The sequence below is a fragment of the Leptodactylus fuscus genome, chromosome 8, assembly GCF_031893055.1.
Source record: "Leptodactylus fuscus isolate aLepFus1 chromosome 8, aLepFus1.hap2, whole genome shotgun sequence".
Taxonomy (NCBI): domain Eukaryota; kingdom Metazoa; phylum Chordata; class Amphibia; order Anura; family Leptodactylidae; genus Leptodactylus; species Leptodactylus fuscus.
The window spans coordinates 44,040,907-44,055,940 of NC_134272.1; the positions used below are offsets into that span (position 1 = coordinate 44,040,907).

The following is a 15,034-nucleotide window of genomic DNA, read 5'->3' on the forward strand; positions in this document are numbered from 1 at the left end:
TGATAAGGGGCATGGAGGACCTCCGTTATGAGGAGAGGTTAAAATATTTACATGTGTTCAGTAAAAAAAATATGTAGAAAAGCTATTATATATAAAATCCACTCAATAGACAAGGGGTCACTCTTTCTGTCTGGAGAAAAAAGGTTTATTCTCCAAAGGTGACAAAGTTTCTTCACTCAACAGACTGGGACCAAAATCTTCAGAAGGTTTGGCAAGGAGAAGCGCTCACTCAATTGGATAACGATATGTTTATTAAGGCACAACGCGTTTCAGGCACTTAGGCCCTTTATCAAGTGCAATAAATCACTTTAGCCACAAGGTAGTTAAGTCCATACACTCAGCAGGCTGGCTCATGTAGTTCTCCATACAACAGAGTCTTTGGGTCCTCAGCTTCTCAATAGCAGCAGAAACCAGGGAAGTGAGACAGCTCCACAAAGTTTCTTCACTGTAAGGACTGTGAATCTGCAGAATAGCCTACCCTAGGAGCTGGTCACGGCAGTCAAGGCTGGCAGCTTCAAAAAGGGATATATGCCTTTTTAGAGAAAAATTAGCATTAATGCTTATGGAAATGTATACAATACTTATTTTCTTCACTCGTCCCATCAATCATGCTGTTTCCCATCTCTTTTATGGACATATGTCTTTTTTCAACTGCAATATCTATGTAACTGTAGTATTCATGAAACATAGTTATAGTGGTGTAAAGGACAGTAACAATAGGCACAATTGCTGACATTGTAGTGCTTGGCAATGACCATGGAATTTATGAAGGGAAGTAATAGTACATATCATTTACTTGATTTACTGGTGCCTGTGAATCTATAGATGAGACCAAAGCTCAAGCAAGCTAAGGCATGTCTTAAGCCTTTCTTCTCATTTTTCTTTGAATAAACAGAGCTTTACATTAAATTACAGTAAAGGTCTCCAAAGCAAAGGCGGATTTGTAAACTGGAGAATCACCTCTGCTGACAGATTCCCTTTAATTTACATGTGCTATACAGTTGTTTCTTATTACCTTTACAACTAGAATTATTTTTGATCTTTGCTTTTCATTCTGAGATAGCAGACCTTTCCTGTAAGTAATGTCAGTATTTTTTTTTTATCATTTGTGTGTGTCCATTCTTTGTGACTGCCATTATATCTTCTCCCTGCTAATGAGCTGTTGTTGTGAAGATCAAAACGTATATATCTTCTAGAGAATGTCACCAAACTTCTTTCTATCAAAGACACAGTAGCTGTGGTTTCCAATTAAAACTCCATGAAGTGTTTGTAATTTTCAACTAACAGATCAGTGTTTAGCACAATATTAGTCAGGTTATCCATAACAGAAGATTAAAGTGTACCTCCAATTATAAGACAAGTTTTCATAAATGAATAATACAGGTGAATATAAGAAACTTTGCAAGATATCTTATTAAAAAAATATGTCTTTCCACTACTTGCTTGTTTACTTTTTACATAGAAGTCTATGGAAAGGGGAGGAGGCAGTTACACTCTGCTATATGGCTGCTGCTATACTGTCAGTGAGGGAGAGCTCTTCTATTGTAAGACTCTACTACTGCACAGGATGAGGCAATTAACAGCCCCCTCCTCACTCTTCCCTCTCCATAGACTTATGAGCTGGAGCTATAATAAATAGAGATGAGTGAATAGTGAAATATTCTAGATTCGATATTCGTTTCAAGTAGAGCCTCAATATTCGACTACTTGATCGAATACTGAATCCCATTATAGTCTATGGGAAAAATTGCTCGTTTCAGGGGAACCACTATTCGACTAAAGGAGAGTCACCAAGTCCACGAATAGCAGGAGGAGAGTTTTTAGGAGGAGCGATGTGCAGTTAAAGTGTACGGACCCCATTATAGTCTATGGGGTCCGTGCGCTTTAACTGCAAAGCGCTTGCAGTTGTGCTGATAAAAAGTAAGCTCCCTCGTAACCGCAAGCTGCCAGCTCTCCCGACTAGCAAAGACGAGCCTGCGGCAAATCAACGCTGGTTCTGCAGCAGGCATTGGCCGAATGCTGTACACTTGGCCAATCAACGCTGGTCAATGCATTCCTATGAGAAAAAGTCAGCTCCCTCGTAACAGCAAGCTGCCAGCTCTCCCGATTAGCAAGGACGAGCCTGCTGCAGAACCAACGTTGATTGGCCGAATACTATACACTGTATAGCATTCGGCCAATCAACGCTGGTTCTGAATCGAATATTTACTGTGAATAGCTAATAGTATTCAATCAAGTACGAATATTCCAAATACTGTAGTATTCGATCGAATACCTACTCGATTGAATACTACTCGCTCATCTCTAATAATAAACAGACTGACGCTAGGTTCACACCTGCGTTTGTGGAAACCTAATTCCCCTAAAAAAAAGCAGTTACCTGCGGAAACCTTATAGACTATAATGGGGTCTGCCGTGTTTTTGCTCGATTTCCACCTGAAAAGGGAGAAAAATGCAGAGAAAAAGTGCTGCTTGCAGTGTTTTTCTCTCTGCATTTTTAAGTGGAATGAGAATGGAATCCCCCAGCGGAGAGCAGGTGCAGATGTGAACTTAGCCTGAGTGAAGATAAGGAGTAGGAGAGCAGCCTAATAAATGGAGAAGGAAACATAACAGTATTTAATATATTTTACCAAATTTCTTATATTCAAAAGCAGTTTTGTAATTGGAGGTATGCTTTAAGATTCTTACACAATTTATAAATGATATCGGTGTGCCCTCTTCCCTATGATTTTCTGTAGGTAGTAGAGACAGATGACGTGTTAAAGGAGCCATGTGGGCAGCAGAAAATAGTGAAGATATTGTATGAAGTCCATTTATTTTCATGAGCACAGTATTAGTAAGTCTATGTTGTGGACGCCTGTTCACTTGTTCACCCTGTGACCTATGATACATAGGTGGCTATTAATTCATAAATTGTATGTAGCGAAATCCATATTGGTACTTAAAAATATCCAGCTCACCCCATAAAAAATAGGTTGAGGTACTTTAGGTACTTCAGCGCTGCCCAATGAAATCTATGGGGCAGTGCAGTACATAAACCCTGCTACAAATGGTACAGTGAGTGAACGTCTGAGCTCCGAGTCAGTAAACAATATTGGGAGTGATGCTGTCCTTGAACAGCTGATCTGTGAGGATTCTGGCTTTTGGATCCCCACAGATCTAATAATGATGGCCTAGCCTAAGGATACACTATGAATATTAGTAGCTGGATAACCTCTTGAGGTCAGGGCCCCATATTGCCAAAATGCTGTGATTTGACCTGCAAAGTGCATAATGACCTGAAAACTGGATGCGATTTTGCGTTTCTGCCGCAATTTTTGGCTGCAGCTCACTACATGGGGCCTTAGACTGAAGGTTTGTCTTGGATCTTGTGCACATTACAGTTTGATAGAGATGAGCGAACACTAAAATGTCCGAGGTTCGAAATCCGATTCAAACAGCCGCACACTGTTCGGCTGTTCGAACGGATTTCGAACCCCATTATAGTCTATGGGGGAAATGCTCGTTTCAGGGGTACGCAACATTCTATAAAATCATACTTACCAAGTCCACGAGTGACGGTCAGGCTGGATTCCCCTTGAAGTCTTCTCCCGGCGCAGCGCCCCCGCTGCGTCTTCCGGCTGGAATTCACTCTGCCTAGGCATCGTGGCCTAGGCAGAGCCGACTGCGCAGGCGCGGTCATGCGCGGACATGCACAGTCTGCTCTGCCCGGCCCGACGCCTGAGCAGAGCCGACTGCGCATGCGAGGGCATGCCCGCGTGAATTCCAGCCGGAAGACGCCGCGGGGACGCTGCACGGAGAAGACTTCTAAAGGTAAGAGAAGAACCAGCGTTGATTGGCAGAATGTATAGCATTCTGCCAATCAACGCTGGTTCTGCATCGAACCTTAAACTTCGAACAGCTAGTAGTTTTCGAACGAGTACGAGTATCTCAAATACCGTAGTATTCAATTGAACACCTACTCGATAGAACACTACTCGCTCATCTCTACAGTTTGGTAAGATTTAGAAGTTTATAAGCAATACTGTACATTTACAATACACGGCATAATAGAAACAATTTGGGGCATGCTACCTTGGATTCAGTACTGACTTCATATTTCGCCGTACAGGCTCCAGGACGCTGTGTACCACTGCGCAGACTCTCTGCCATGTGCATGGTGCTTAGTACTATTTTTATTCAGCTTATATAGCACATCTAATTTGCTTTTTGCTTGTAGCTTGACATTTACATTTAATATTTTTAATGTGTTTCTATAGTGAATATGATGTATGTAATATAAAATGACTTCCTTTAGATGTCACTGTTGGACCAAACTGCGGAGACCATGTTACACATGCATAGAGACGGCTTCCGAGTTTTAGTTTCAGCTCATTCTTTGATCTGTGTCTGTTTCACTGATCTTCTGTGTACCTCAGCAAAATAAGCCAAAGTGAGGAGATTTTATTAGATAAGATCCTGTGTTAAGGAATAGCAGTAGTGTTATCTTGGCGTAGATATGCAGACATGGATGTGTAATTGTGAAACTATACAAAGCTTCAGTAAATTTTTTCATTATTTCAGAAAACTTCTGTAGTTAAACTCATTTCCGTTGCACATCAATCACTTCTGGTATACACGCTTAGAATACAGAAATGTGTTTCTACAAATGGAATTTCTTTTAATTGGTAATTGACTGAAGAAAATCTTTGCAGGCTTTGTATTATTCTCCAGGAATAGACATGTTGCTATGTGAAGCTCGCGCAGATTCTCTGTAGCTAGGTTTCTGTACTTCTGCAAATGATACTCTGTTTATTAATAGGGGCATGAAATCTGACATTTTAGTTAAAGAGTAGATATTTTATAACTCATTGCATTTCTGTCACTCTACGGATAGAAATCTAATTGAAATTTACACTTAGAATAGTGTTGCATTGGGATGGTTAATATAACAGTTGAGTTGGCCCTGGAGTGACATTGTCCCTTAAAGAGGTACACGTATACTAAAATAAATCTAGGTGCCTAGAGACTAACAATAAATATTACAGATGTACGTCTCTTTGGTTTAATTTAAATATTCTTTAGTGGTTCTAATAACTTTTTTTTTTTTATCTTTTTTTTTTTTTTTTTTTTTTAATGTAGATTGTGAGCCCCACATAGAGCTCACAATGTACATTTTTCCCTATCAGTATGTCTTTGGAATATGGGATGGAAATCCATGCAAACACGGGGAGAACATACAAGCTCCTTGCAGCTGGTTTTCTGCCCTTGGTGGGATTTGAACACCAGGACTCCAGCGCTGCAGTGCTAACCACTGAGCCACCGTGTGGCCCCCTGGTTCTAATAACTTTGACTCCTACAGTTGTGCTAAAAAGTTTACATACGCCGGCAGATTTTTTGGGGAGGGGTTTGGCCTTTTTTCAGAGAATACGAATGATAACACAAAAACGTTTTCTCCACTCATGGTTGGTGGTTGGTTTAAGCCATTTATTGTCAAACTGCTGTGTTTTCTCTTTTAAAATCATAATGACAAAGAAAAACATCAAAATGACCCTGTTCAAAAGTTCACATATCCCAGTTCTTAATACCGTGTATTGCTCCCTCTAACATCAATGACAGCTTGAAGTCTTTTGTGGTAGTTGTGGATGAGGCTCTATATGTTCTCAGATGGTACAGCTGCCCATTCTTCTTATTCCTGTAAATTCCTGGGCTGTCTAAGATGTCCAGCGCGCCTGAGATCTCCCCAGAGTGGCTCAATGATATGGAGGTGAGGAGACGGAGATGGCCACTCCAGAACCTTCACTTTCTTCTACTGTAGCTAAAGACTGGTCGACTTGGCCTTGTGTTTTGGATTGCTGTCATGTTGGAACGTCCAAGTACATCCCATGCGCAGCTTCCTGGCTGATGAGTACAAATTTTCCTTGAGTATTTGCTGACAATGTTTCCTTCAACTTTGACCAAGTTTCCTGTGCCTTTGAAGCTTACACATCCTCACATCATCAGCGATCCACATCTATGCTTTACAGTAGGAATGGTGTTCCTCTCATCATAGGCCTTGTTCACACCTCTCCAAATGTAACGTTTATGGTTGTGGACAAAAAGTTAAATTTTTGTCTCATCATTCCAAATTACCTGGTTTCAGAAGTTTTGAGACTTGTCTCTGTGCTGTTTGGTGTATTGAAGACGAGATTCTTTGCAGCATTTGCGCAGTAATGACTTTCTTCTGGTAACTTGACATTGCAGCCCATTTTTCTTCAAGTGCCTCCTTATTGTTCATCTTAAAACAGCCACACCTGTATTTCAGCTGATGTTATGTGAGGGTTTTTCTTTACATCCCGAACAATTTTCCAGGCAGTTGTGGCTGAAATCTTGGTTGGTCTACCTGACCGTGGTTTGGTTTAGTCACCAGGGTATGTGAACTTTTGAACAGGGTCATTTTGATGTTTTTGGTTGTCATTATGACTTAAAAAGAAAAAAATTGCAGAAGTTTGACAATATATGGCTTCAACCAACCACTAACCATGAGTGAAGAAAAAAAAAAAAAAATTTGCCGGAGTATGTAAACTTTTTAGCACAACTGTATGTATGCTTGACTAAAACTTTAAGGGTGCATTCACACTGAGTATACACTCACTGATTCTGAACGTGTAACTTGTTCCGAATCAGTGGCGTTAAAACAGATCCAATTGCTTTCTATTTGAGCCGGCATACGTGCGCTTCCCACATGTTACACGTTCAGAATCAGTGAGCGTATACTCTGTGTGAAGGCACCCTTAGGGTAACTGCAAATGACTGTGTTTCACCCGAGAAACTCAGTCCGTGTTTGACAGCCAGATTTACCAACTTTGTTAACTGATAACTGAGTTATCTTTGATGATAGCAGTCCCTGCCTCTCAGCAACATACTGTCTTTACATTAATTGGTATGGAACAGTATGTTGCTAGAAAGTAGGGACTCCTACCATCAAAGATAACTAGGGTACTAGGAGTCCTGCTCCCAGCATGAAATTCAAGAAAGTAAATCTGGCTAAGACACGGACCAAGTCTTGTGTGTGAAACACAGTTGTGTACAGCTACCCTTAGGCTGAGGCACCACATTGAGGAAACAGCTTTTTTGTTGCAGGTTTTGCTGCTTTTTTTGAGGCAAAGTCAAGAATGGCTACTTAAGGAATGGGAATCACAGAGGAAGTGATTATACTTCTACCATTTGCTCAAGCCACTCGTAACTTTAGCTCAAAAAACTCGCAACAAAATCTTCAAAAAAATTCATTTATATCATGTGGGGCCTTAGCCTAAAGCTAAGGCCCCATGCAATGAAACACTTCAAAATAAAGCTGTGGAAAAGCATCACTTTTTTTCTACAGCGTTTTTCACAGACAGTCCTTTCAGTTTACCTCTGTGGACTTTCTGCTTCTATTATACCTATACAGAAAATGCCAACCTTTGCATAGGTATAATGGACATGCTGCGATTTCAAAAAATGCTGCGTTTTTTTCCTGCAGTGTGTGGATGGGATGAGCTAGAATCCCATCTACTTTGCAGGCCAAAACACTGCGTGTTCACAAGTTGGGCCCCAGCCTAAACTTTAAGCAATTCTGTTTTATGTTATATTCATAACAGAAGACACAGTGCTCTACTGGATTTCTCATATGACACAGTGGCGTAAATGCCGGGGAAGTAGCGGCAGTGGCTACCACAGGGCTGGGACATTAGGGGGCTTGATGGGCCCCTGATCTTTTTTTTTTAATAGGCTGTTACCTGTCAAATGTTCGCCTTGGGGCCCAGCCATTCCTAGTTACACCACTCGTATAACAGATACTTCTGTTTTCACAAATGTAATATGACAGGGTTTGACCTTTTCCTGGGCCTCCATTTCCAGTGACAGAATTTCTGTTCTTCTGTATACAGGTCCCCTGGATGATGTCACCAGTGATGTCCTATCACAGCCTCAGCGGCTTTGCAAATAGGATGTGACTGCTGTAAGTAGCAGAAGCATAAAAAAAATGTTAGAACACCCCTTTAAATTTGTGAAGCCACACCTCTCCAATTAAAAAAAAAAAAGTGGCAAGTGTGGAAGAAATGGGCCAAAAGTTGCAAAAGGGCTTGTTCAAAATTTGGTGACTTTTTCTATGGCATCTAAATAGTCATAAACCTACCTTAGTGTGAGACACTTCCCCGTTCTTCTATAGTTACCAGTTGACGACAAATGCTTGGATATTAACCCCTTAATGCAAATGGTTACACCTTTACATCCAAATTGCAAGTGTCCAATGGATGCTCCAGGACTTGCAGGAGAGCATGCTGCGGGAAATTCTTCAGCATGTCTTCGCATGTGTGGCCTTGTTTTAAAACCATAAACATTTGTGCAAAAAAACAAGTGAAATCCATGAAATGTATACAATACAAAGTACTAGATATAAATACTCCATTCTAGTTGCTTGAGTTATATCAATTTTTATTTAGCCAGAAAGTGTGGATGTTTGCCCTAAGCCACTATAAATTGAAACCTGTAAAATATGAAATTAGATTTGGTTTATGTCTCAAAAACTATTATTTGCATCAGACAAGGTTCAGCTGAGACAGCTTCTTACTAATATCCCATGCTCTGCTGGATGTCTTTTGTGTTCCTATGAGTGTGATTTTTTATGTAATGCAAGACAGTGGGAAAAGGGATTTAATCTGCTCTGATAAAAATCCTGCTGTTATGACTGTCCCTAGTACATTTCGTAATATGCTTTTAGATGTCACGCATTGTTTATTGGGTTGAACATTTGTTATTTGTAAAACCATACAGGTACTAACAGGCAGTTATGTAAGGGTGCTAAAGCCTGGTAACCGAGACTATAATAACCTTCTTTGAGGAGCTAGAAGGCAAAGATTGAATGCAGATCTCTATGCAGTCTGAGTATAGAACAAGATAAGATGGTGACACTAAAAGATATGGAAACATAAGTCAAAAATATAGCGCATCTACTGAACTATAGCAGGTTGTACCAAGCGAGGGTCACTAACATTATTCCTAAAGACTGCTGTCTATTAAATGTATTTACTAGAATCCGAATAAAGCCTTTTACATGATAAGGGATAGTTTACTGTGATGGGTTATAAAACATTCTGTATTCTTCAGTCTGGCTAAACAAGAATGTGAAATTCCCCAGTTCAGTAGGTTACAATGAGAAAAGTTCAGTGAATAAAGAGAATGCTTCAAGCTATTTGGATGTATTCACACAAGGTGTAATTTTACGCCACTGTGAAATCTGCCACAAAATCGACAAATCTTGCATGCAGATATTGCTGTGGATAAGCATTAAATCCGCATTCATGGAGTGTCATATAAGACATGCAGATTTTGTGGCGGATGTGAACTTGACATAAAAGTGGAAGTGGCTCCAGATGAGGATTTCTACTTTAGGTTATAGTAACCCTTTTTCTGTAAGATCACACTGAATGTATATTGATTTTGGATTTTGTACTTCTAAGTGCAACCAACTAGGCAATGTAAGCTGTATAATACAAGTATAATACAAGATTTCTGTTAGAAAAGACATGGGAAATTAACAGCCAAGGAGAGCGTAAAAAATAATGAGGTACCTCCTAATTAAACATTAATTTATCCCAGTCGGTGCCATAATCACATTACGTCCATATCAGTAGTCAGTACAGTGTTATCTTTTTTTGGATTATGAATATATAAATGACAATTCCCTTGACTTCTCCTTTACAGTCACCTCGAGAGATTGTAGCAATCTTATTATATTATCACATGACTATAAGATCAGTGTTTTACAAGGAGTAATTATCTACCCAGAGATAATATTACCTGTTGTTTCTAAAATTGCACTTCTTCCTTAGAAAACGTGTGACTGCCAGAAAATTGTATTCAGAGCTTCTCAATATTCAGAATGAATGGATGACTGGATTTTCCATGTCCAATATTACTATCATTACTGAAGTAGCGTTCTCATGTAACCACACTGAGTGAGTTATAAGCAAGTAAGGGTTAATGTCACTGCCCATTTTAATGACTTTCATCTTCTTAAAAATACTGGGCAGATTGTTGTACATCTGGCAGATGAATCCCTCAGCAGTCATAATGGGCTTTCCTTGCAATGCACATTCCATGTGTAAATCTCTTGCCATGTCTACACATCCAGTACTACTATAGTAAACCTTTGCAGGGTTTCTGTTTCGGTTGTTTCCCCCTCTATGATATCGATATGCCCTAAATGATCATTTACATGGGAGATGCTTTGATGAGGAAGCCTAAAATTCACTAAATTCACTAAAATTTGCAGCTGATTTTGAGATGGATTCTTCATCAGGAATTAGCCTACAATTACCATTGTTTTCAATGGTGATGGATGCTGAAAATGAAGACCTCTGCTTGATCAACCCTTGGATTCCACATTTTGAATTATGGCATGGGACTACCCAAGTAGCCCAGCCCTTCTTGAAGCTAGTCAGCGAATAAATCCATGGTAGAAAGACAAACTCTGCTTCATCTTTCCACTGTGGGTTGCACAAGGCTAGAATTTGAAGAGAAATCTGTTGCAGATGACTACCTGAAATTCCTCTCCAAATTCCATTGTGTATTCCCAAATTGTATAAATTTAGACTACAGAAAAATCCACCGCAATATATGCATATCTTACATCTAGAATTTTATGCAAATTTGATGCAGAATTGCCAAAAATTGCAGCACATTTTGCTCTTTCACAAATAGTACCTTCGACCGTACTTCCCATTTTAATATGTATCTTTCTGTGTGGTATGGAAATGGAATTCACATCTTACATTAAAATATAAATTTAAAACTACCCGTCGGCTCCTGGGTCCGGTAGCAATTGTTACCGCTGTGCCCCCTTTAAGTATGTCCCTGCTTATACTAATCATCCAACTAGCTTATAGTCTAGAGTTTTATCATATATAAGAAATTAACCTTAAATGCAACTTTGAGACTAACATGATCAAAAAATGCTGTCTGGTCAACACATCAGAAGCTGTATGAGTTGGCGGGTCAGACATAGTCCCTCACTATGTCTCATAAGGAGGTTGTGCTTCAAAAATAAAGTATCCAGTGAACAAATTACTAGTGCTGCTGTTTACAAAATGACCATTGCTAATGGCAAAAGTATATTAAAAAAAGGTAGTTCTATGCTAAAAGTCACCGGTTCCCTGCTTGTGGCTGCTAAGGCCACCTCATGGTCACATGCGGTGTAGGACTTCTGTTGGCACAGACACTGGTACCCACTGGACCAGACAGCAATAGCAGACAATGGAATGTCAGAGACAGGGGAGTATCCTTTTTTTTTTTAATGTTTCTCCTTCAATGGCCTCCTTCCCCATGGACAACCCCTTTAAGTCAAAATTTCTGTTTCCTGCAGATGGAACATAGACATAATAGTCTGGAGCAGACCCTATTAGAGATGAGCGAACAGTGTTCTATCGAACACATGTTCGATCGGATATTAGGGTGTTCGCCATGTTCGAATCGAATCGAACACCGCGTGGTAAAGTGCGCCAAAATTCGATTCCCCTCCCACCTTCCCTGGCGCCTTTTTTACACCAATAACAGCGCAGGGGAGGTGGGACAGGAACTACGACACCGGGGGCATTGAAAAAAATTGGAAAAAGTCATTGGCTGCCGAAATCAGGTGACCTCCATTTTAGACGAATAGTGGATTTCAAATCCGGGTCATATGAGAATGTGAACTTTGTGACTATGAGACAGGGATAGCTGTACAGGCAGGGATAGCTAGGGATAACCTTTATTTAGGGAGGAATGTTATTAAAAATAACTTTTTGGGGCTCTATCGGGTGTGTAATTGTGATTTTTGTGAGATAAACTTTTTCCCATAGGGATGCATTGGCCAGCGCTGATTGGCCGAATTCCGTACTTTGGCCAATCAGCGCTGGCTCTGCTGGAGGAGGCGGAGTCTAAGATCGCTCCACACCAGTCTCCATTCTGGTCCGACCTTAGACTCCGCCTCCTCCAGCAGAGCCAGCGCTGATTGGCCGAATTCCGTACTCTGGCCAATCAGCGCTGGCCAGTGCATTCTATTGGCGTGATGAAGCAGTGCTGAGACTGGTGTGGAGCGATCTTAGACTCCGCCTCCTCCAGCAGAGCCAGCGCTGATTGGTCGAGTTCCGTACTCTGGCCAATCAGCGCTGGCCAATGCATTCTATTAGCCCGATGAAGTAGAGCTGAATGTGTGTGCTTAGCACACACATTCAGCTCTACTTCATCGGGCTAATAGAATGCATTGGCCAATCAGCGCTGGCCAATGCATTCTATTAGCGTGAACTGAGTTTGCACAGGGGTTCTAGTGCACCCTCGGCTCTGCTACATCAGATTGCTACATCTGATGTAGCAGTGCTGAGTGTGCATCAGATGTGTAGTTGAGCAGAACTGGCTCAGCACTGCTAAGTCTCTGCATTCGCATAGGAATGCATTGGCCAGCCTTCGGCCAATCAGCGCTGGCTCTGCCGGAGGAGGCGGAGTCTAAGGTTGGACCTGAATGGAGACTGGTGTGGAGCGATCTTAGACTCCGCCTCCTCCAGCAGAGCCAGCGCTGATTGGTCGAGTTCCGTACTCTGGCCAATCCGCACTGGCCAATGCATTTCTATGGGGAAAAGTTAGCTTGCGAAAATCGCAAACTGACAGGGATTTCCATGAAATAAAGTGACTTTTATGCCCCCAGACATGCTTCCCCTGCTGTCCCAGTGTCATCCCAGGGTGTTGGTATCATTTCCTGGGGTGTCATAGTGGACTTGGTGACCCTCCAGACACGGATTTGGGTTTCCCCCTTAACGAGTATATGTTCCCCATAGACTATAATGGGGTTCGAAACCCGTTCGAACACACGAACAGTGAGCGGCTGTTCGAATCGAATTTCGAACCTCGAACATTTTAGTGTTCGCTCATCTCTAGACCCTATTGATTTCTATGTGAGATTTTTCTAGGCATGTTTTGTGACTTGTACAGAAGTAATTGTGCAGAAAGGGGGGTAGATAAACTGTGATATGACCTATTGTGATTGCTGGATTCTATATATTACATGAGATCTGTGATCACTGGTTAGGTGACAGAAGAGGAAGTATAAATACATAACTTGACTTAATGGATAATGGTAACGTACTGTTGATTTTTTGGTTTTTAAATAGCATGAAAAATGTAAAAAATACTTCAAATATTCCTAACAGCACTTAACTAAATAATATTTTTTAGTTTTTTTTTTTTTTATTTATTTATTCTTCCTATAGACCAGTTATTAGTATTAAACATGCATTAGGGGCTTCCTTTAAGTAAAACAAACAATTCTTTTAATATTTGATCTTGCAGATGCAAACAAAAGAATGGAGCTTAATGTGCAAGGATAAGAATATACCGTGTTCTGAAGACTACTCTCTCACCAGCACATTAGGCGAGCCTGTGAAAATTAGAGCTTGGAACATTGCAGGTTTACCTTCGGATAGCTTCTCTATTGACAATGGAATTATCATTTCGTGAGTAGTTTTCTGTATTTTAATGTGATTGTAATACAGACCTGAAAGCACAAGTTTATTTATACTTTTTTTTGTCCATATTGCTTTTGCTTTTTTAGTTTTTGTACAAAAACTTTAATTTATGGTTGATGTTAGTGAAGCTAAAGTTAAAATGACTCAAAACTGTTAAGTGCATTAAAAAATGTAATACGCATGGCCGCCACTTTTTTGCTGTGGGACGTCCCGTTGTGCCTTAGCCTTAAAGTGTTTTGAGCTGGATTGAGATTTTTTTCTGGTACTTTTCACATCCCACACAGAAACCAATGGAAAAACTTCTTCAATGGTCCTACAATAATGCTTACAGTCCAATGAATAACACAGTTACATACTGGTACATGTGTGCTTATATATAGCTAACCATGCAGACATGAGAACCTGGATGGGGCAGCAGTGGAAGCTCAAGCCAGAAGTTGTGCTTGACAGAATAGACATTACAATAACATCTGGCCATAGCAAAACCCTGTGTGCTATTCCAGCACCTTTCAGCCTCTTCACAGAATTGTCCCCTGATTTGTGAACCCTTCAGAATTTTCTGTATTTCTGTATAGATTTCACCTAAAACCACATGACATTTTCATATAAGTTCTAACAGTAGATAAAGAGAACTAAATCAAACAAATGAAAAATATAAAACTTGGTAATTTATTTATAGAAGAAAATGATCCAATATCACGTCTGTGATGCATCGTTCACACTTGCGCCTGCTGTCCGTCCATCATAAATCTGCTGAAACTGCACAAAAATAGGAAAGCTTTGCAAATAGTCCATTTAAAAACCCATTCACTTCCCTCCCATTCACTCCCTCCTAGTCGGGAGGACGGAGTGTCTTCCGCCTGAAGAATGAGCATCTCGCTTTTTTTTCCGGGAGCCGGAGCAAACGGGTCCCGGAAAAAAAGAGCTGACCGGCTCGCATTGATTTCAATGGGAACTGTCTTTTTGTCAGAATTTTGAGGCAGATTCAGCCTCAAAATCCTGACCAAAATACCCCGTGTGAACTAAGGCTTAAAGAACAGGGATCTATCAAAGTAGGTACAGTACTGAAATCCGTGTTGTAAAGTAAATGGACAACTGCTCACCTGGTGTTGAGTAGGAAATATCAAGCTGTTGTTCTCCCCGTGGGCTAGAGGTCTATGGCAGTGGAGTGAGGAGAACAACTGGGGTAATTTAGTTCTTCTATGCTGGAATGTAAGAGTCACAGAGGATGATATCAAGGAAAAGGTTTATTTTATTTCAATCAGGCAATGCTGGAAGCAGCCAATAGATTTTTTTGGCCTGTTGAAGATGTCTGCCCAGCATTGAATTGTATAGCCTGATGGAAATAAAATGAACCATTTCCTTGATCTCCTCTTCTGCGCATCTTGCATCCCTGCTTAGCAGGGCTCAATCACCCCAGTTGTTGTTTCCTTCATCCTCTTCCTTATGTTTCTAGAAGTAAATCATGGCACAAATCAATGACATACAGTATCTGAGGACCTGAAAGGAAAAATTGTTAATGCTAAATAGGATAGGTT

At 40.6% G+C, this 15,034-nt stretch overlaps 1 protein-coding gene across 1 annotated transcript in view; it reads left to right on the plus strand.

The window, feature by feature from the left end:
* Positions 1–15,034, plus strand: part of DNAH7 (dynein axonemal heavy chain 7) — a 263,832-nt gene that overhangs the window by 170,751 nt on the left and 78,047 nt on the right. The window contains exon 46 of the mRNA XM_075284818.1: positions 13,321–13,484. Coding sequence (XP_075140919.1) covers positions 13,321–13,484 — 164 coding nt within the window. The remainder of the gene's footprint in view (positions 1–13,320; positions 13,485–15,034) is intronic.